At 42.9% G+C, this 23,107-nt stretch overlaps 2 protein-coding genes across 6 annotated transcripts in view; both read right to left on the bottom strand.

Annotated features, from left to right (window-relative positions):
* The window catches only part of dpy19l3 (dpy-19 like C-mannosyltransferase 3), a 33,198-nt gene extending 24,981 nt beyond the window's left edge, over window positions 1-8,217 (bottom strand). For 2 of the 5 annotated variants that reach the window (XM_029144227.3, XM_029144226.3), the window contains exons 1-4: window positions 7,904-8,039; window positions 7,319-7,457; window positions 6,308-6,435; window positions 1,043-1,133 (exon numbers count right to left, since the gene is read on the bottom strand). In XM_029144227.3, the coding sequence (XP_029000060.1) occupies window positions 1,043-1,133; window positions 6,308-6,435; window positions 7,319-7,457; window positions 7,904-7,993 (448 nt within the window). In that variant the 5' untranslated portion in view covers window positions 7,994-8,039. The other 3 variants (XM_029144230.3, XM_029144231.3, XM_029144229.3) reach the window with 3 other exon arrangements.
* Window positions 8,218-10,825: 2,608 nt separating this feature from the next.
* znf507 (zinc finger protein 507) lies at window positions 10,826-22,264 on the bottom strand. Its single transcript, XM_029144636.3, has 7 exons — window positions 22,126-22,264; window positions 18,528-20,828; window positions 18,310-18,427; window positions 18,102-18,210; window positions 16,201-16,305; window positions 14,998-15,132; window positions 10,826-14,187 (listed from the first exon to the last, which is right to left on the bottom strand). The coding sequence occupies exons 2-7, from the start codon at window positions 20,823-20,825 to the stop codon at window positions 13,764-13,766; spliced, it is 3,189 nt and encodes a 1,062-aa protein (XP_029000469.1). The 5' UTR covers window positions 20,826-20,828; window positions 22,126-22,264; the 3' UTR covers window positions 10,826-13,763.
* Between the last annotated feature and the right edge of the window lie 843 nt (window positions 22,265-23,107).

Consider the following 23,107-nt stretch of genomic DNA (forward strand, 5'->3'; position numbering starts at 1 on the left):
ACTAGCAACCGAGAGCAGATTTGGGCTACAGGCTGGGATGTGTCAGATCCATGTAAGACCATGAAGCGCAGCACTGTTTTCCATAAACAAAGTACATATTATCACCCCCACATGGCCCACATTTATTCATTCATTCATTCATTCATTGCTTTACTTCTTCTCTGTCTTTCTCTTCCTGTCGCTGCATCATACTGCAGCTTCTTTTCTCTAGATTAACTGTCTTTCCTCCCTCCTGGTGTCCCCCTCCTTTTCTTATTTTACCCACCTCATCAACCCTCTTATTTTTTTCAGCTCCTTTTACTTTATCCCATCATGTCATCCTTCACATTTTATCCTCCATTAGTGTTAATAGGTAAAATTAACATGCATTAACATTTTGCATCTCAAGTTTTATGTAACCTTTGTGTGTGTGTGTGTGTGTGTGTGTGTGTGTGTGTGTGTGTGTGTGTGTGTGTGTGTGTGTGTGTGTGTGTGTGTGTGTGTGTGTGTGTGTAAAAACAAATTAGTCTAAAGCTCGATCATTTTCTTTTCTTTGTGGGGAAGTAAGCTAGTTACCTAATACCATTTCCTTCAGACCAGAGAGAGCATCCAAAGAAACTCTAGTGAATTGTTTGGTCTAGTTGGAATGGAAGAAAATTATAAATTATTATTCTCTCTGAATTCTCTATGACTGAAGACTATGTTTCATAATTTATGATACTTCAGAACTTCTGAGTTGAACTTTGTTAGATTGATTGATTGAAGGAACATAAACTTTTAGGACATCTTATAAAGAAAAGAAGCACTAGTGATCACAGTACTACCAACATCTTAAACTTCACAGTATGGGGAATACATTTATATTACTTATTCATGTGTTAATTTTATATATATTTTGAGCAACCTGCTGAGATCTGCAACAAAACTTATTTGAGACAAGCACACATTTTACACCTTTTACAGTTTGTAGTAAAGTTTGAATTAAATTAGGTGGAATACACGCATACATGTGTAAAAGGGAAACAACTCTTTCTGAAGCTGCAGTGCTGTTGATGTACTGTACCTTCCTGGATGGTTGGAGCCTTTAACATTTGCTTGTAGTACGAGTAGTACAGTCCACACTCTGTGCGAAAAGAGATTTCCCGCTCCACCTCCTGGAAGCAAAAGAAGAAAAAAAAGCACTGAGACAGGTTAATAAAGTGTGTCTGTGTTTTGATTATGTCTTGGGAGATTTCTAACTTTCCATGCACAATTACTGCTGCTGACAGCTGCTCAATATTGAAATACACATCTGTTATATTCCATTTGTTAATACGTTACAGCTGTGCTTGAAAGAGAAAACATTCTCAGTACAGCCACCATAAAGCTGTCCTATTTGTAGCTTTGGCTGTACGCCTTCTGCAAAAGTTCTCTCCCAAGCCGAAACTTCCAACACAATTATATCCTCCATCTTCACAAGGCTTCCAAGGCCTGCTGCAAAGAAGCACCCCCCCACAGCATCACACTACTAACATGGATGCTCATTATTTATCAACATTCCCTGGTCCTTTATTCAGGTTGCTGAAGCCAGGTGCACAAATCACGAATCACATTACTTTACCTGGTTACTAATGCGCATTAAGCAATTCAAAAACATGACTGTTTCATTTCAAACTCTGTTTGGTGATGTGTTTAGTGGTAAAAATGCAAAAAAGTTCAGAAAAAAAGGAAAGTGAGTACCACATACAGTGTGTAAACCTGAATAATTAGGCTTTATATTGAAATGAACTGAATCACAATTATTATGTGGCAGGGACTCGTGGAAGACATAGAAAAATAATAAAGAAGACATGCGATATACACACAATAGGTTATTACTCAAAGTAGCTATGAGGGCAAAAACAACAAGTAATAACTCCTACCGTGAGCTGAGAGAACCACAGCAGATTCTCATGTATGGCATTAACGCACCAGGCCTGAGTCAAACCCAGCAGCACAGCCAATAACAGTCCCGATGCCATGGAAACACTCTGTCGCCAAGGACAACCGAGAAGAACGCCTGAACCGGAGCAAATACCGGATCCTCCAGGCAGAGAAGCTTCCCCTTGAATCCCTCCATGTGTGGCAGTACATCTCGATGCCCTCCATATCACAAAACCGCTGCATCTCCTTTCAGCCGGAGCATCGTGAGAAATACCCAGATTATGTTCCACCCCACTCGGCTTTACTCTCTTACGAAGCTCCATTGCCTGACAAAACGCAGATTATCAATAAGTTCTTGGATCCTTTGATGAACTGAATCGCGGTGGATAAACAGACTGCTCCTGGATGGCGCTATAGAAGCGATCCAAATCCATTACAGTGATAAATGTAAATGCAGTGTGGTTTTCTTTTCTTGAAGCCTGTCCAAATAAATTAGCTTTTTAATCGTTTCAAGTTCCTAGCCTTGCCAAAGGAAATATGCAAAAGCTTTCTCTGAGGAAATAAGCAGCTACTTTTCTTCCCAATCCTCCTTTTGAGTTTGCCCGAAGCAAAACAAACCTTGGCTTTCCACCAAGAACTCTGATGAGATGGCTAATCCCCAGTTTAAATTAAGGTCAAAGAAAATAGGCCTAGTTAACAAGTTCACACATTGCTCATTACCCTTAAAGCTAGTTCGCTTCTCAGAAGGCGGATGCTCTTTTCTGTTTCTCTCAGTTACCATTTCTTCTTTGTGGCTCTTTGAATAACTCCAACCTCTTCGATGTGCTACTTCAACAAGTCATCCGGCGCTGGCCTTGCTCCGCTTTCCGTCTGCTTTATGTCTTCCAGAGCCTGAACACGGACCAGCCTCTGCCTGCCCTCATATCCAGGAGAGTTCAAAACAACAAGCTATCTTTCACCACAAATCTCCCACTAAGTACGAAGGGAAAAACTAACAAACACGTGAGCCACAGTGCAAAGTTAGAGGATGGGTTGTAGATAACTGAAGCAACATTAGGGAGTGGAAAAGTATAAGTGGCTACTGGTCATCCTGTGCCTATAAAAACACACAAGGAAAAAACATGGGTGGGCGTGGGGAGCGGCGCAGGGAACATGTTGGAACATCATTCAGAAAATGTGGGAAACATTTGTCTGATGGTTTTCAGACCTGAGGCCCACGACCGAAATAAACTGCCAGACACTGGGACCGACATGGACATGACTTCACACCTGCTGAATTCAGGAGGTCGGATGTAGCCAGCTGGCAAAAGCATGTCAGAAGGGCTGCTGATAATAAGTATTGCAGGGTGTACTTGTGCAGCATGTGTGCGAATAGTTAAAGGGACAATAATAAAGAACCTGAACAAAAGAAAACTCTCACATCTCTTCTGTCAAATCCTAATCTCAAAAATTACTTTGAAGCCATGTCTCATGACCATTTTCACATTTTGGAGAGACTTCAGTCATTATCAGTGACAATAATCACAGGACTGAGTGTGACAGAGACAAGCCTGGAAATGTTTTAACTACATCTTCTGAAGATAGTGAGGGAGCACTAGAGGGTTCACGTTAAGGTCACCTGTCTGCACAGGGAGTTAACGTTTCTCTACAGAAGGCATTTTTGCTGGACTACGTCAAATGTGGGCTTAAAATTAGAGATTCTCCTCTACATTAATATAACTAAATATGTATGTATGTTCATTTTTGCCCTAGTTACCCATCGAGATAACACTTTCAGAACCCCAAGACTGTGTCATCTGGTCCTCATCTGGTGAATAAACCCGAAGGCAACAAAAGATGTTACTTATGCAACGTGTCCAAAGCACACTGGGGAGTAGGGTAAGTGTTTATACCTGTTCCTAACAACCACAATAGAAGGCAAAGTGATTGGCCAGGCATAACTGAGAGGAGAGAGGCTTCACATCATTTAAATATGGGGATTACATCATAGCACTTTCAGACAGTTTCTCTTAGAAGACATTACCTCATTTGTTTACAATTTGTTGGATATATCTGAATAAATTAAGAAGAGTGGTTGACAGAGATGTACAGGATTAGAATATACTGCAGCTTGAGTGTCACTGTGTGTGAAACACTGTATGTTTATACAGAGGCTTCGATAGTATTAACAGAAGCTCTTCACAGACACACACACACACACACACACGTAATACTGTATGTGTCGGCCAGGAGCAGTTATGTAGGGACATTTCAAGGAAATGTTCACCGGGCCTGTAAAGTGACCAGCATTTATTATGAATGAAAGCAGCTGTCTGCTTCTTCCTTTCCCACACACACACACACACGCGCACACACACGAAGGAAAAGCCAGCACAGGACCACAGACTGTGTCCAAACACACCACTCAATTACCTGGATGTGCTGCTTTGTCCCCTTGTGACTAAAACCCACAAATTATTCTGTGCAGATTGCCTCTATTTGGGTCAAGACACTTGCATTGCTCACATTTGCATGAGAATCAAATGAAGCAGCTGGCTGGCATGGTGCCAACAGACAGGTCTGACCTGTGATCAAAATCACTTTTAAATCTGGACCAGTGTGCGTACACACTTTTTCCCTCTTGTATGTTACATTACTGCATAGTCAACAATGCAAAGTGTAGACTGTAAACAACAAAACCTGAATTATGGTTTCAGCTGTTTCCTTTGATGAGTCCAGGGCCAGTGTGCCTGGGCCAAACACTGCTGCTAAAGCACACGAATGAGACCTCGTAGTCCTGGGTACAGAAAGTACCCTGGACCGGCCAATCCAGATCACTTTCCTTCCCTTTTCCTTCTGCACATGCAAGACATCATGTGCAAACCAACAAAATAAGACAGAAATCATACCTTCATGCCTTATACTTCAGTCTGAGTGACTCCTCTATCAATACAAAGGACTCCACCACAATACAGCACAGAGCAACAGTGTTCATTTACATTTTGAATCAGTTATGACTCTGACAGGGCCCAGTCAACCAGCTCAAAGTCTGTTATTGACAGTCCATTATATTAGCGTTGGTGAAGCACTGACAGGATGACATCATATCTGTCAGGGCACAATGTTTTGTTGCTCTAAGACCTGGCGAAGCCCCCAAAATGGACAATGGAAGGAACACTCGGCGCGTTGCAGGGCTGCATGTGGTTCGTTTGATGGGCTTGAAAATCGTTCTCCACAGCGCACGGAAAAACAATCATCTCATTTCAGGATGAAGTGTTTGTGACATGTCTGCAAACCATTATAAGGGGGGGGGGGACTGGATGAGGAGTTGTGTCTGATTGGCATGTTTCCTGCTACTTTTCCTCTTGAGATAAGCAGAAAATCTGAGTGATTTTCAGAGCGTTTTAAAGTTCAAAAACGGGAGGCATTTTCCATCTCTGAATGTGGCGTAGTTGATGAGTCTTACACATGCATGTCAGAGCCCGATAACCTCCACATAAAACCGTCAATACGTCCACCTCTGCTGCTTAGTAACAGGAGCCTCATAAAAGACATGAAAGGACCCGTGTATTTTAAACATTCCCAGATCTCCTAAAGTCAGTAAACAGCAGCACTGGTTCACTCCACTCTGGAAAAGGAGAAAGTAAAAATCCCCTTTTGAAACCTACACTCACTTAATTCACTTTTGTAAATGAAAGCAATAAATAAATCATGATTAATAATGTCTGTCACATTACACTTATATATATTTTTTTTTTCTACTAAATGTGTGTTCTGTAACATTCCTCTGCACTGCAGCAGCTCCTTTTGCAATCACTGTCTACATTTTAGTTAAAATCCCCTAATGGTGCACACATCACACTAAATTGTGATTTAAATGGAACTACTGATGTACTTAAACCTTCATATGGACCAGCTTAACTGTTAAAAAAGCTGTCTAAACTTCTGAAATATTTTTTCTGAATATGCAAAGAATCAAAGCAAAAAGCAAAAACACATATTACAAAGTTCAGTTGTTGGGTCATTCAACTCCAACATAATGTGAGTGGTCATATTACAAGGTACTGGCTCAAGGCTTTCACCAGGTCCAAACAAAGTCACCAGCTGCTGAGAGAAACTATTTGAGAGAAACAATTTCCTGAACTTAATTTTCCCTTGTCTAAAATGACAGTCAGTCAGTATCATGACCTGACTGAACTCCACATACTTTGAACAACTGGCTTCTGACGCTGGTGTTTGTCTGTTTAGCACATTAAGAAAATGAGGGGAAAGTGGGAAGAATAAGAGAGCAAGTCTTACAGCTGGACTTTCTAATGTTTAAGCTCGTTGACTGCAATGCGCCAGCAGAGAACTGACTAAAATGAATACTGTTATATTGTAAAGGTCAACTCCAGTGTCACAAAATGAACGTTTCAGCTACAGTTGGCAACAATGACCAGGTTTTTACCTTGATGTTGGAGAACCACAGGTCGTTTTCGTGGAGTGTGGCCACGTAGATGCAGCACAGCAGGCCAAGACCAACAGATACAGACCAACCGACTGAGGTCCAGATTATTGCCCCCCATGACCAGTCACCTGCAGGAACATTAACATGCCATTAGTCTGCTTGGAGCAGGTCCACATATTAACACCCAGAAATGTGTCCTAATATCTGACAAAATTCAACCTTTTAAACTGATAAACTTGAAAACTCAGCACTAATGCACTGTATGCTGAGGACGGGCCTTTGCTCTAAAAACAGCTGTTCCAATAATTATTTCATTTACAACAAATGACTTTCCTCTCAAAAACATTTTTAACATTCGACTCAATGTGCAACAACGCTCTATTAGACCATCCATCGTGGACTTCTATGGAAAAAACACTGGCAGCTTTACGGTCAAGTGTGGCTTAAAAGTAAATAGAATGCAGCCAACCTTTACCCTGTGTTCTCTATAATCAACTCTGCCGACCCTCCTATCACGCGTCAAACTGTCTGCTGTGGACAAACACAGTTGTCTCGTGTCTCTCCATACATTCAGAAGCATTAAATTACATCTGTTTCACTCAAAACCAAATAACAGCAATGATACATGCATCCATTCAGGAGCTGTGTGACTGTAGGTAATAATAATATGCAGATCAACCATATCATCTACAGTTTATCGATTTAAATCCCCAACATTTAAATACGTCAGTTGCAGAAAAACAAGGTTAAACATTTTTGGTTCACTGTTCCTGACGCGAGGATGTAGAATAAGCAAGACTGGACTAAAGATGCAACGACACCAAAGGTTAAAAAGCAAAGACCTGGAAATGTGTCACTGCGATTAAACGTGCCTTCCCGCAACCACAGCAGGTCAGAGGTCAGTGCGGGTTTCGGCCCACTGACTCTGGAGCTGGATCTGAGGGACAACTCAGTGGCAGACAGCGCCGCTCCGGCCCAAAGACCGTGCGCGAGAGGCTGCCGGGCACTCACCGTGCAACATCCACTCCGGATGCTGGTGGCCGAGAGGCTCGGTGCAACAGTTGGACTGCTGGGACGGGAGCTCTGCGCCGACAGGGGGCTCCTTCCCTTTGCTGCCCTTCCTCTGACGCAGGGCTGTCATGATGGAACGCTGAAAGCAAACACACACACACACGCACGCACGCACGCACGCACGCACGCGCGCGATTAACCTTTATGCAGGATGAACCCGGAGGACTCACAAACACACACTCAGGTATGTTTTCTCAATACACAAACGCTGTGTGCATCACTGCAGTCTGCCCGCCGTTGGTTTCCTTTCACTGTCTGGCTTTGATTTAGTGAAAATGGGGATTTTGTGGACAGGCCCGCTACGCCGTTATTTCCTGGTCACGTTGCTGCCAGAACAACGTAAATAACGTCTGATGTCAGATTCCGTCTACCGATACCGACAGCGCCGGTAAAACACATTCATTCAAAACCGCTATGTCGGCTGATAACGACGCCAAGTGGTGAATGCACAGGTCTCTGATAAGACAAAACAACAAATAACGCAAAATGTGAGGAGCGTAATGTGAAGTTACTCCTTGAACGCACCGATTTTACTACTACGTCCCAGAATGTGCATTTTGCGTAACGGCGCGCGGCCGATACGCACGCGAGCTTCTCTTTCTGTCTTGACGACATCAGAAATGACGGCGACTTGAGCAGCGGTACATTTAGCGCTATAAGCCTCACCCTCCTCTACAGCAGTTGATAGGATGGTCCGACAGCTCTCGTCTACCTCCCTCTTTCTCGCTCGCTCGCTCTCCCTCTATCGCGCTTTCATTTTTTTTGCCTCCCCTCCTGTTAAAATTCATCGTTGAGCTTCATGCCGCCGCACTGGGTTCAACCACAGGACGACACCGGAACACAACGCAGCCCGCCTTCAAAATAAAAGCGCTGAATGGAACTTTTGTAAATAGGCGGCTTTTAATTTTTCAACAGTGCCACGCACGCTAATCATGCGCCAGTGACTGAATCAGGGCGTCAAACTCTGTCATCGAGGGCCACTGCCCCTGCTGGTTTCCCAACTCTCTCTGCTGATCGCCTTGATTAGGTGTCAGTTGGTTTATCCAGCTGTTGATTGACTAAACACACCCGATCAAAGTAATCAGCAGCAGTGGGGGGCAGTGAGAGTTGGAAAAGCAGCAGGAGAGTGGCACGAGTTTGAAACAGAATACTTCTTCACCACACACTCTTCTTTCTGCCATTTCATGAACACCAGTGTCATGTGCAGAAAGGCCACAGGGCAATGTAAAAAGAAACAGCTGCAACGGAACATTTTTTTAATAAATCAATGGGTCCCCTTCACTTTGTGATTATGCACTATTGGATGGACATTAACAAAAAAATGTCCTTCCTAAATGAAACCTAACAAACAATGAAGTAAACACTTTAAAAGATATGAATATGTATTCAAACCACTACAAGCAAAGAAAGCTGCAAATTACTTAAAGTAGACACTTATAGACAGCATAATATATCTGCTGCCACAAGGCAACAAACTTTAATAATAATGGTCATTTAGAGCTGCTAGTCCTGTCCAACCGTACATTATCAGTTTATTGTTGTTATCTGACCACAGTGGGGGACTGGTGGTGCCTTAGTGGGTTGTGTGATTTACAAGAAATTGGAAAAGAAAACTGCACTGGCAGAAATGACAACAGTGCAGATACAGTTAACATACTATACTACATGCCGTTCAATGACTCAGTAGAGGTAAGTCACTATGGTAACGAGGGAAACAATAATATCCCAAAACATGTTCAAAGTTAACATTTAAAGGCAGAGAGTTGATTCTGATACAATATACAGCCTTTGTCCTTTCACCTATTTAAAAACAAGCACTGAATTATCCAGAACTCTAATAAATTTTAGCAAACAAGAATATGGTGTCGTGGCTCGTCGAGGGAAGCGTTCGCCTTGTGCTCTGTGATTTATCCCTTTCATTCTCTAACTTCTGCCCACCCAGGGGAACACAACTGCACCACTACACAAAGAGATCAAATCAATCAATCAGAAACACACACGAGCTGCGCTGCGTTGATGAGCGCCCAAGAGAGAGCGCTCAGCGCATTCAGATGGAAAGAAGACGGGACAACATGAAAGGGCGCGCAGATTATCAAACGGATAAATTGGATGGATACAGGTGTTAAAGGGGGATTGTTTCACAAGAAACCCAACTGGTCACACTCTCTGACTCGAGCCCTTTAGCCCCTTGATGTGGGCACCAGTCAAAGGGTGCTTTCTTTCATTTCTTTGACTGACACTGCAGGAAAACGACCCATTAAAAAACACCAAGTTAGCATAGAAAAATAATTGGAATTAAGCATTAATTAAGTCTCCTGAACTGATCCTGTAACATCTCCAATTATTTGCCTCGTCTTCTAGTTTTTTCTCTGGCTCATTTCATTTCACACATTTTTGCCTTGATCTTCACTTTGGGTCCTTAAAAGGTTTAGGTAGCAAACTTGATCCTGTAAAGAAGTGAATAGAGTGGAATGATTTTTCTCCACACTTGTGCAGGAAGGGTTTCACGCAAGAGCCAAACTGGATTACAGCGAGTGTGTGTGAGGTAATATTAGCTGCTCGTTTGCCATATCCTTGAACTGTTGGGCCTCATGTTTTTGTGATGACAAATTATGAAAAATGGCATGAATGTAAAGATAGCTCTTTGTTCGAACACAGTGGTGAATGTACACTTCAACATACCTCTACCTAGTTTTTACAAAGGCAGTTACAGTAAATGTTCTGCTTCAAAGCATTCTTTTCCCTTGTATGTCCAAGAGATTTAATTAAATGTTAACCTTGCAATAAGATGTTCTTGGGATTACTTTAAAGGGTTTTCGAGTGCAACGGCAGGGCCTTGTTGAGACAGAAATCTCACTTGTGATAAGTAGAAACATTTTCAATAATGCACTTCAACAAAGCAGCTTTCAAACACATTGCTGTCTGTAAGTTACTTGTTACGATGCGTTACTTGATGTTATGCACAGAGCATTTCTGCAAAGCTATGCACGTGTTTGTCTAACTCTTGATTTGGAAACTAATAATATAACCAGCCGCCTTCCTTCCCCAGCTGCTTTGCATGACATTTCTGGTCATTTCAAATGTCTTGGTTTTGTTTCTTAACTCAAACACAGCGCATATTACAGCTTGAAAACACTTTGTATTAGGTCTTAATCTATATATTTAGCGGTTAGGCCCCCAAACTTCACAAACAAACCCTTGTTGATTCATCTCAACCCTAAATGTAGCACTTGAAGTGGAGGTTGAAGTGAGTGCATTATATTCTATACCCTGGATACACTGGGCTGGCAATATTACCAAAAAAACATGTCAAACATTTCTAAGCTGCTAAAACAGCTGTTATTTTTTGTAAAATACATTGTTTTAATGATTAAATATTTCAACTGCAGCTCCTTAGCCTTAAAATGTATTTCAGACAACAGCAAAAAGCCAGGGATGAAAACAAAAGTCATTTTAGTCTTTATTACCAAAAAATACAATAGCAAAGTAGTGACATAATACATAATACGGTTTATGACATTCTAAAAATAAATAAACGAGTCGAGCCTCACCCTGCTGTCTGAGTCTAATCCTTGTTGAACTATTATCACAAAACCGAGTGAGTTAACAAGTTAAACCCTCCCAGTCTCCTTTGGTTTAAATGCACACAACTATTCTGCTATGTTTATATCAGATCAAATTCCAACTTTTTTTATGTTTGTCATTTCTACTTGTTCATTAAAAATATATACTTCATCTTTTAAAAAAATGTCAGTTATAAGGTTCTGCAGTACTCATTCTCAATATGTACACTTGTATACATACAATACAGTACCATGTGTTTTAGTTCATCGCTAGGTGAAATGTAGGAAAAGGCTATTTTAGCTCCGATCTCAACACCAAGAAAGAATGCACTATCTGCTAGAATGTCTTAAAAGAAAAGCTAAATAAAGGTTATGTAGCTGTGGTGTAAACTAACTAGTTAGTTAAACTAACTCAGGTTACTGCCGCACTTTATTCCTTAGCAGTTAAGCCAATAGAGGCACTTCACTAGCCAGAACCTCTTATGTTATGGCGGTGCACTTTAACACATAGTGTAGGCAATTTGCATACCTGTCAATTATTCCACAGAAATTATTTCATAGACCTTTCTAATTACACTGTACTAAATCCTAAAAGAGTCTGAGCTGGTCTTTCTGGGATCTAGACGCATTATGAAGCAAAAGATGCAATAAATGAGACCCTGAAATTTTAAAAAAGGACCCATACAGTATATAGAAAGAATGAAGAAAATATTCCTCACACCTAAAACCACTGGTCCCCTCCATTATTTAAACCATTACTAAAATAAATAAAGGAAACCAAAAATATGCTTGAAAAGTCTGTGTTCACAATGTAGGACTGAAGGCCACAACCTGCAATAACTTTAGCCTTTTGCTCAATGGAAGTCGTAGCTATTGCAGATTTGGCTCATGAAAATGTCTTTGCTTAAAATTAGCTTCAACTCTTCATACAATCAAATGTATGAGGCTAGTAGCTAGGAGCAGTGTTGACTGAATCCAGGGGCTGAAGGTAGATGTCTAATGGTAAATTCCTACTCCTCATTTAAATGCATGCCTGTCACATGCTTCTTTAATTCTGCTGCACAGGATTGTAAATCAGGAGCCAGACAATAATTATCTGCTATGATAATGAGAATACCAGGCCAGGTAAGAGGTCTTAGCGATAGAGATTTAATTTTGCTTTATCTGCTCTGTCACACACGCACGTGCACACAATTTTAAGATGTTGCGCAAGCTGGACGAGGCACTGGGTTTGAGTGTGTGTGTGTGTGTGTGTGTGTGTGTGTGATGTCGGGGGGGTGGGGCATGAATTATGGATATTACATTTTATCTTAATTTCCTCAGCTTCTGTCTGTGTCGACATAGGCAGTGGGGCGGCATACTGATGAAATAGTATGGTGTGGCGCAACAAGTGAGACGGCTGAGAGCTCAGTTACCGGTTCAGACTGACCGCAGCAGAACTCTTGCTTGTTTTGTAGTCGTCAACGTGCAACCGTCAGCTCTTTTTGTGCGTCTAGAAGGACTGGCACTGTTACATGGGCAGTTAGTTAATTAAAGTGAGACTGATATTTTGGTTGTTCCTCTGTGGTGATTAGTATTTCTATACCATGCATTATTGGATCCTTGCATTTATGAAGAAGAGCCTCCACACTGTGATGCGACCAATCACAGTAAACATGAAGTGTTTGATAATTACAGTTTCTGTTCATCACCATGTTGTGCTAAATTGAGGGGTTTCTTAGCAGAGCTGGAGGAAATATAGTGTAAGAGGACATGGGAGCAGGGAGCTATACCGCTATGCCTAGAAAAGTCACCATCCAAACGACTTCCTGTTTCAGGCACGTCCATCGACAGAAGGAAGTTTGTATTTTAAAAGCGCTGAAAACTACAAACAAACAAACGAAAATAGAGTAATAGTTATGAAAGTGTAATTATATACACAACATAAATCAAAGGCTATGAAAAAAAACACTATACTTTTAGTGACAAGTATTAAAGTGATACTAGCACCATGATCACAAGTGAATCGGATGTGTCGATACAACACTGATTTCACAAACGTAGGCACCATTTAATTAAATAAAACAGCTCTATGTGAACTTCCCTTTTGATTTCATCTCAACATGCGCTGAACCAATGCCTCTGTCGCCACCATTGCCAACCGATTTCTACGTCATCCTATGACAACTTCCTCCTCATGTTTCAATGCAAAACAAACAAACAAACAAAAAAAGTAAATAAATGTTTATCTCTTCAAAATAGAATAACGGAAACATGCAAACAATTTAAATGATAAATATGAAATTATACTCAAGCTTACTTTTAGGCAATGGTGAGTTGTACACGTGTACCTCCTTGACCAGGCTGGACATTTAATTTGACAGTAGCAAAACAGAAGCTGCCTTATAGTGAACGTCTGAATCTAATGTTTATGCTGAGGATTCGTGTGGTTCAGTGAGGTACAAGCTAGTCCCTATATACTGAAAAAAAGAAATGATCTAACTTGGGTAAGAGCTCAGGTTTGTCCCTTATATTCAAAGTCACTCTTCAACACAGAAGCACATTGTTCAAAATTCCTTTAAAAGGATTTGAAATGTTTCACGTCTCACCCAGTCACGGTGTCAGTGCTGGACAGTAGTCACTGCAGCCTAACACAACAACCGAGCCTGCCAGAGAACATTTTGAGAAATGACAATTCCTACTATAGGAAGCAGTATGTGTGAAATGGTTATAGCTTGATAATCCACCACCTTGAGGTAAAGAGAGAAAGTGAATTTTTTTTTTTTTGAGGGCAGTGGATCATTGTAAAAGCACAGGCTCAGTGCTGAAGTACGGGGTAAATCTCACTCTGATGTTTGGAGGCCTGGCTGGGCTTCCGTGTGCTGCTGCTGCTGCTGCTGCTCCTTGTTGAGGATGATGCTGATGATGTCCCCTTCGTGCTCCTTCATGTGCTCCATGAGTCGCTCTTTGTTGGTCGACTCGAAGCCACAGATGCAGCAGCAGAACAAGAGAACGCAGTACTCCATGCTGGGACCCGGGACAGGGGCCTGGCTGAGGGACTGAGGAGGCAGCTGGACCGGGTCCTTCCTCTCAGGGCTCGATGACCCACTGGGCCACTGTGAGGGCTCTGTAGAGGTCGTGGGGAGGTCTGCTAACGATTCCACAGGCGGGTCAGCTGCTGCTGTCGTCGGTTCCACTGGGCCTTTTTTGATGTCCTTTGGTCGCTCTGACACCGTCTCCAGCAGAGCAGACAACTTGTGAGGAGCTCTGGGAAAAACCATGAACAAACACAAGTGGATACAACAACAGGCAAGTTTACATAAAATGACTGACTCATGGATAATAGCTTAAATATTTGAAAACTGTAGTGCTGGGCAGTGATTAAAATCCTTAAATCGCTTTAACTGCATAAGTTTTCTGTGATTATTCGCGATTAACCCGTTAATATTAAAACTACTACTTTCTGGTGAGAGCAACAGTTGGTGCACGTTGTAACTCCTCTCCTTTTCATACAGCTCGTGTAATCTCCCTGTCATGGTGCGTCATGAGGAACGCTCACACGTGTGATCGTTAGTTACGATTCTATTAACGTTCCTCAGACCAACATCTTCCAACTCTAATCGGCCTTCAGTTTGTAGCTAAACACTTAGCTATGGCATTTGTTAGCTTGCCTTGGTTTTGTTTATACTTCTCCCACATGTTACATCCAGTGTAGTCTGTGGAAGTCTCCCTCCGCTGTTTGTTTAGGCGATGATGCTGGTATCAACGGCGTGTAATGCATTTAAGTGATACTTTAGACTCAAAATACTACGGTGATTCAGCTGATTCAGGATCAGCTTTGCCATGAATTACTTGTTTCCATGAACTCCGCCATTCGGAAGAGATTTAAATTGATAATGTCCACACAAGACACTTTTATTCTATTCGGTTCCAGCTTACAGAGCGCTGCAGGCCCCGGACATTCCAAATATTAATAATGGAAATAAACTGCATTAACGCGTGTTAAAGCTCAATTAATGTGTTAACGTGTATTGAGTATAGATATAGACAGAGTATGGATTTTGTTTATGCGTTTACCGGCTGCTCTGGGATATGGCCTCATTAATGGCTTGGTTAACTTGCTCATAGTTGTAGTTCTGGTCTCCAGCATGCTTCCACATGTGGGATTTGAGCGATGGAGGATGACTGCACACATAGCCACACAGGGAACACCTGAAAGAGAAAGGAGGGGGGGGGGGGGGGGGGGGATTAGAAGCACAAGCAATGCAGTGAGAGAGCGGATCAAGTGGAAGTTGATTTAATATGCATACTGAGGTTCTACTAATCCTTCTACTACTTTCTATCAAGAGGAATCATCCTGACTCAACTCTCCGAAGGACACGCAGCTTGAGAAACAGAGACAAATAGGATTTTACAGCGCACTGGTGAACTCATTTGTCAAGAATTAAAAGAATTATGGATCATGTCTTTATCAACCTTTTAAACGCTTGGAGTAGGAAATATTATTCAGGATGTAGAACGTCAGGCACATTTTCTCTTGACTGCTGACTGAACCATGCAGTGTGCGTTGGTGTAAGGAGTTGGGAGAGAAAATCAAGCCCTTAGTCACTCTGCTGAAATCCATATCACCAGTCAAATAATGGAGCACACTGGTGGTGTGTGATGCTGCTTTAGCATAGCCCGAATGTTCTGTGAGAATCCCCTAATTAATAAGATCACCATGGACCAATAGTGTCCGAAGTACAAGAACTAAACCTCCATTCCTTTTCTTTTCCTCTGCAGTCCATATATGTGAGTTTGCAGTAACCAAATGTCTCTAACAAATGCAGAGCTATGCCCCAATTACGTGATTTGACCGGCTGTAGACTAAGAAAATGGAAAAGCAAATATGACATTTGCATTGCATTTATTATCACTGTTTTTACGTAAGAGACACATAAAAAAATGGCAACATAATTGTCGTGGTTTGAGTTTTGTGTACGAAGCACACCTTCTAAAGTACACACCGATAAAGCATCTACTGTATGGAAATATGGGCGCACTCTCAGACTTCGTGGTGCTAATCATGGTATAACAGAACACAAGTACTGGATGAAGTGGAGATCTGCAATCAGTGCTTCGCCCCTGGCTAAGGATGTTTAAACTCGTATTCACTCCATTACATTCTATTCACCAACCAACCACTGACCTTGTAATCAGAAGCACAGCACTCAAGTCATCAGCCCATATGGGTGTGCATTTGTAGGGTGAGATTAGCTCCAGCCTTCTTATGTACTGTACCTGTACTGCTCTAGCAGCTGCACAGCCTGGTGCTCCTGGGGGTGCCTCCTCATGTGGCTCTTTAAACTGTTCATATTGGTGGTGGCGAAGTCACAGCTGCAACACCTGGCGTAATAAGAAGAGGCAAGAACATTGAGTGGCTGCTTTAACAACGCTGCAGTTTTGTTGTGCGATTGTGCTTGTGTTGATTCTTTGCACTTGTATCCTGAAGAAAAATGAAATTTCTCAAAACACGAGGTCTGCAGACAAGAGGCCATGATGAACCCATGGCCCATGTGAACAGCACAATTAAATGACCAAACCAATAAGGTGCGTCTTATAAAACCTAGTGGATCAGTACCCAGTTGTGTTAACTTTTCCCAGGCTTTACTTCCCAAATTAATTGGTACCATCACCACAAAGACCTGCACAAACGACACAGTCTCATTGGAGTGACTCGATGCGTGTCTTCCTCAAGAGTATTCATCACAGCAACTACTACAGAAACTACTACATTCCAGTCAGAAAGAAAATGGGAATGAAATTAGCCACAATGTATTTACAGTACAGTTGTAAATAACATCTATCTGAGAATCTAATCTTAAAAAATGGGATAGCAACTAATGTATAATCAACAAAGAACAACACTTCGTACCTGCCTAGTGATTTCTCTCTGAAACAGGAGGAGAATCATTGAAATGCTGCAATCCAGATGAACAGCAGGCGCCCCTTGAAATTCAGAACACTTGAGCTCATTTATGGTCATTACAGCCTGCCCGTACTAAGACAGCAACACATCCCTTCATGTCGTTTAGGCTGTGTATACCGTGTGAGGATGAAGAGCTCTGTCATTATCCCCGTGAGCTACACTTAAAACCCAACCTCAGTACTTTAACCTTAACGCCTTGCCATTTAAAGAACACCTATAAATGTAGTTCTGACTTTCTAGACAGTCTATTCCAAGGCGAACATTTCTGGCTCTACTATGCTGTAAAAATATAGGTCTGCATTATAGTGTGTAAATGGAACGGTCACACTTCAAGTGTAAAGACGTTCAAGTTAACAGGATAGATATTAATTGCTAGAGACAGCAATTAAATGGCACATGGCCTTTTCCCAAAGAGAATAAAGTCCTGTCATGTGTGATATTTTTAGACGTACATCTGGTGACAGTGTATGGGCACTGGTCATTTTTCATTTGCAGCCGTGTCTCTAAAAAGAGGTCAAGTGCTACAGAGTGTAGGAGAAAGTGTGACTGTAGACCCAAGGTGAGACTGCCCGGTGCTGAGCATCAGGCAGGTACGTACTGCCACCTACAGGCGCGCTCTCAAAGTGAGGGCACGTGTCTTGGAACGAGCACGTCGACGACACTGCTCATTTTTTGGCAGCTACAGTTTCTAGTCTGCTCCATAGCTTGAAGAAAGTGAGTAAAAAATGAAAATAAAATAAATATTTAGTGAGGTTTCACACTACTGGACACAAGCGGAACAGGCTATACTATACTGTAATTATTAAACATTTTTTGACAGGATTACAAATTTATGAAGGGTATAGTACAACTAAGGAAAATAATAAGCCTGTGAGACCATATGCAGATGAAAACATAGGAGAGGTACCCAATTATTAAGAGATTCAAACAAGTGCTAGGACAAAGTTTGCACATTTGCTAAATAATTCATACCGTATGCTCAGTGTATCAGTGTATCAATTATTAATGTTGTTCATGTATTTTTACACAGTTGATCAGTAATTTATATGGTTCTGCACTTGACCAGAGATTGATATGTTTAACTTTTTTATTCCCAAAAAGCAACGTTGAGAGGCTAGACATTGGAGAGGGAAGACCATGGGCACTAATAACAATAAGAACTTCAGCAACAGCCTGGCAGAGTCAACCCGTGGGACCGTGGTTAAACACTCACCGATACGGCTTGTCAGAGTTGTGAATGCGCCGGTGGTTTCTGACCCCTACGTATGTGGAGCTGGTGTAGTCACATACATCACATTTATACGCCTTCTGCAGACCACATCCTGGAGCAAAGAGCAAACGGGTGGTAAGTCCGTAAATAAACAACCCAGGCCACTTAAACAGTGCTCAACATTCTGTCTTCACACAGACACAGGTCATACCTGCGTCTGTATCCCTCTCAGCATCCTCCACTGTGGCGGTGCTTTCCGTAACACCTGTGAGAGCTTCTGTGTCACTGCTGCAGCTATGATGTTCCCTTTCATGATTCCTCAATTGGCTCTGTAAGGCAAGCACCCGCAGTTTTAAAGATTTGTATGCAAAGAAACTAAAACCTAAGCAGCAGACATTGAAAAACAGCTTGTAGTCCATGACATCTCACCTTGTAGTGAAAGGCAACCTGGCATTGCTTGCACTGGTACATCCTGGCTTTGCAGTGGTGGATCATATGGCTCTCCAGGTCCTTGCTGTCTGAAGCTATGTGCTCACAGATAGGACACTGATACGGCTCCCTCTGTCTATGAACGCGGAGGTGCTGTTTGATGTAGCCCTTATTGCCACTGCTGTAGCGACACAGGCGGCACTGGTACGGCCTCTCGCTGCCGGGTATGTAGTCGATTAGGCCTCCGTCAGTGTGTAGCGCCCCATCATCTGGGATGCTACACACGTAGCTCCCAGCCCCGTTCCCTGTGACCACCTCGGTCACGGCTCCATTTTGGAACTGAGCGTTATCCTGGAGCTCCTTTAGGATGTCCTCATCAGAGGTATTCTGGTCTGAGCGCTCTCGGAGTTTTTCAATGACAGTGAGCAGCGACAGGCTGATGCCAGCTTTAGCGGTAGGACACTCTTCATCTCCCTCCCCTGGGCTATGAAGCTTCAAGTCCAACACAGTTGCTGCTGGCCCTATGTCAGCTGCCTTCTCCTTAGCTGCTGCATGTTTCTGGCCCACGCTTGGGCTCTGGGTTTGGGCTGAAATGGTCTTCCGGTTTACTTCGGTGCAGGGAAGCTCGGCAGTCCTCATAGGCATGGCTACCAAGGCCTCAGCAGCCAGTGAATGCAAGCGGAGAGACTCAGAATGAGTCCTTTTGCGGCCAGCTGGGGGAATGTTCTCATCCCTTGGAAAGCTGCTATTTAGACAACCAGAGGATTTGTTATCAGCTCCTAAAGGCTGGCCGTCAGTAGTACTACCTGCACTGCAATCGAGGCCCTCGGCCTTTACAGCTCCCACACGGGGCCGCCCTTCCTCTTCTGCATCCAATAAGCTCTTGCCCCTGTCCACGTCTGGGCTGAGGAGAAGTGGGTTAGTTGCCATGACTGTGTCTTCAGCAGAGGGAAGCCGTTCTACAATCACGTTGATGTGACCGGCACTGTTGGGACTGCTGTTAATAATCTTCTGAGCTGATGACAATAAGCTGTCGTCCTGGTGATTCTCAATTTCAACCTCGTTTACGGCCTCTGTCATCACCTGCACCTCCACCACTGGCTCCTCTTTAATTTGGTAGACACTGTCCTCCTCTTTTGTTTTTGGAGTTTCACTGAGAGTAGAAACTGGCTCATTCAACACATTCTGTTTACCGTCAACAGCTAATGGAACACAGAGCTGGAGTTTGAAGTTAGCAGGGAGAGGTTGCAGGCTCTTATTTTGAACGACGGGTGAAAGAAGGACTATTTCTTCTCTGGCTGCGACAGAGTTTGCTGCAGCCTGTGCTTCTTTCTTAGCTGGAGCCTCACCTTCATCCTCAAAAATGGGGTAGGAGCAATCCACCAGGCCAGCGTGCTTCCAGGCGTGGGTCTTGAGCATTCGCTGCTGACCGCACACATAGCTGCAGATCAGGCAGCGGTACAAACCATACTCTTCATAGGTATACCATTTCTTCTTCTGTGGTAGCTCCTTGGAGCTGTCTGCGGAGTTTTGAAATATACTGGTTCCCACACTGGCGCCGCTTCCTGTCCAATTCCTATCTTTCCTACTTAAAGCGTCTTCCTTCTCCTTGCTGTATGCGTCACAAGGGATGGAACTTGCCTTTAGGCCTTCTCTGCTCTCGAAATGTTGCCTGACATGTTCCTCCAGCTGACCCTGGTCTTTGGAGGTAAAGTGACATTCAGAGCACATGAGGATGAAGTCGCTGGGCTGCTCATTGTGCTGCGTCAGGTGCTCTTTCAGTAAGGACAGTGTCTGGGAGAGATACGGGCACAGGCTGCACTGGTAACATGTCACTGTCCGCTTGTGGTCGTGTGTGTAGGCATCTCTGGCGACCTCTGTGACCGTGGAAGGTATGCTGTTGTTGTTACTGTCACCTGACACAGGAGGAGAAAGATCCAATCTTACCTCCTCTATGTTCTCTAGCCCCTTACAGTTCCTTTTAATTTTCTTATAAGGAGAGCCTCCTCTGCTCTCCCTCCTTCTCTCCTCAACTCCTTCCGCTGCCGTTTTTGACAGCGCCCTTTTCTGTCCCGCTGAGATGCAGCGTCGCTGGGGCCGTTTGTCCACGATCTTACTGAGCTTCTCAATGACCTGGATGAGAGAATCAGAAGGTTGTTTTTGTTGACGACTTTGGGACGCGTCTTCCTTTACCCCCCGCTGTGTTGGGCTGGAACCTTGTTGTGTTGCCCTAGCAGAGGAAGAGGAGGGGGCGGTGGAGGGGTGTGTCATGAGTACCGTTCCATCACTGATCTCCATGACCTGACAGAGGAAAAGAGAAAACTTTAATAAAATATAAATGATTGGAGCTGAAACTACACATTGAGTAACTTAAAGTAAAAATCTATATCTCTTTGTTTCAAAGCTTACTTTAAACAAAAAGTTTATTTACACTGCACTAAGTGCAGAGATTATTATTACAATTGTAGAATGCACTTCAAACAGAGAAAATGGCAACAGTGGAAGAGGGAAAACTATACAACTTAAGTTAGTGAAGTTATTGTAAAACCAAAGCTTCAGCAACTCAGCAGAAACAGAAAATACATGTTATCTGCAATACGATTTTGACAGGTGGAGTAAAAGACATTAAAATATGTTCACACAAAAAAAAGGACTAAATGCTGGCAAGGTGTTCAACTTAAAGATGAACGACAGCCTGTAAATAAATGTTGTGAAAACACACGGCACAGTAAACATAACGCTGTGTGCACAGTCTAGTGCACATTTCTGACTGGTTCCACCAGGACTAGACAACAGATGGGCACGTACACCACGTGCATGTGTTTACCAACAAGGCCTGAGGGAAACGGTCTCAAACCATGTGGCTGAATTCCTTTCATCTCTGCGAATCCAACTCTTTCCTCTTTCTCACTTTCTGACCGCATTTGACGTTCCTCTTTTCCCGACTTCTGCTTCTGGGGCATAATATCAACACGGCGTGATGCGCGTCTATGGGGAGGTCACCAAGTTCAAAGAGGTAAAGTCCCTAATGGCTTACAGATGAAAACAACAATGCATGAAGATCTCTTATAGATGTATCTATATCTACCAATTACACAGCGCGGGGCCAATTATCAGAAAGTTTATCTATTGCAAATATGTAAGCTGAGCGCAGGGCACGTTTTATCAGCGTGAACGTGACTGTGGTCGGGGCAGCTCCTCTGTAGACACGAGCACCTGTTATGAGTGCAGCTAAAAATATTCCGCCCATTTTATTCCCTCCGCAGAATGAAGCGGAGCGCAGAGCAGCAGGGGCACGGACGCAAAGTTTGCCAAACGTGCTAGCTGCGGTTAGCCGCCGCGTTGGCGCGGGTGCTATGCTAGCTTTCATGCCAAACAAACGAGCGAACTTGGGAGTAGGAGACGGCAGGACGCACACTGTTAGCTTCACAGCTTGTTGCCTGCTCTTCGCACCCACGTACACGCGCATGCACACAGCGCCGCACGAGTCTCACACAGATCTAGCGCTTGAAGCAGTGTGCAAGGACAAGTTCATTTGTTTGCGCTTAATGAGTAACGGAAAACCGCGTGGCTGTATTTTGGTGAGGATTATACTCACCGACACCCGGAGGCCGCGACGCACTTTGTCCTCAGCACATAAAACAGTTTGTTTTATTCGTTAGCCATAAAAAGTGGCCCATGTCTCTCACCCACATTGCAAAATGGCGAGGATGGAAAATCGGTCACGTGACGCTCAGTCTTGGTCAGGTGATCAACGCGGAGCGACGCCTGGCGCTTTGCCTAATGCTACGTTCAAGCGCTGTTTGTACGAAGCCAGCGACGTATGAAAGCAGCATAATATAGTAAGTACCTAAATATAGTACACTATGCAACGTGTACCTTATGGAAATGTATGTACCTTAAGCATATATGTTACCCTCGCTTTTATTATCTATCAAATAAAGTTAGACAATTTTATGTGAACATTTTAGAGCGTTAACAACTTACACCTTTATACTGTATATCATAACATACAGTTGTCTAATTACATTAGTAATTACAAATAGTATACGATATATATGTATATATGTGTGTGTGTGTGTGTGTGTGTGTGTGTGTGTGTGTGTGTGTGTGTGTGTGTGTGTGTGTTGGAACTAAGAGTACTAATGCTTGGGAGAGTTGCTGTTTCCTCTAGATAACGGTCTGTGCTTGGTTGATTTTGGTTCTGTTTTGCATTACCTGGAGAGTGGGCAGGTCAGTTAGGAACACACACACTGGTTCCAAGAAGCCATATCCCTATTCACAAACCTAAAAGAAAAATGCATGATAACAGCATGTGTTCTCAAGACTGATTTTCACTATAATGGTACACTTACTGTGGGCAAAGATACAACCCCCACTATTAAAATGCTGACTTTTGTCCATAATAATTAATTAGATGTTCTTTTTTTTTGGACACAGATGGTGACGTGCTTTACCTGGTAGCAAGTTCAAATGGGCTTATCCTTAAACATTTCTCTATCCTTTTAGCAAAGCTGCTGTGGCTTAAAGCCCAAAAGGCTGTGAAATTTGTGCAAGGAACCAATGCACAGTATACTATT

Source organism: Betta splendens, chromosome 3, assembly GCF_900634795.4.
Source record: "Betta splendens chromosome 3, fBetSpl5.4, whole genome shotgun sequence".
Lineage (NCBI taxonomy): Eukaryota > Metazoa > Chordata > Actinopteri > Anabantiformes > Osphronemidae > Betta > Betta splendens.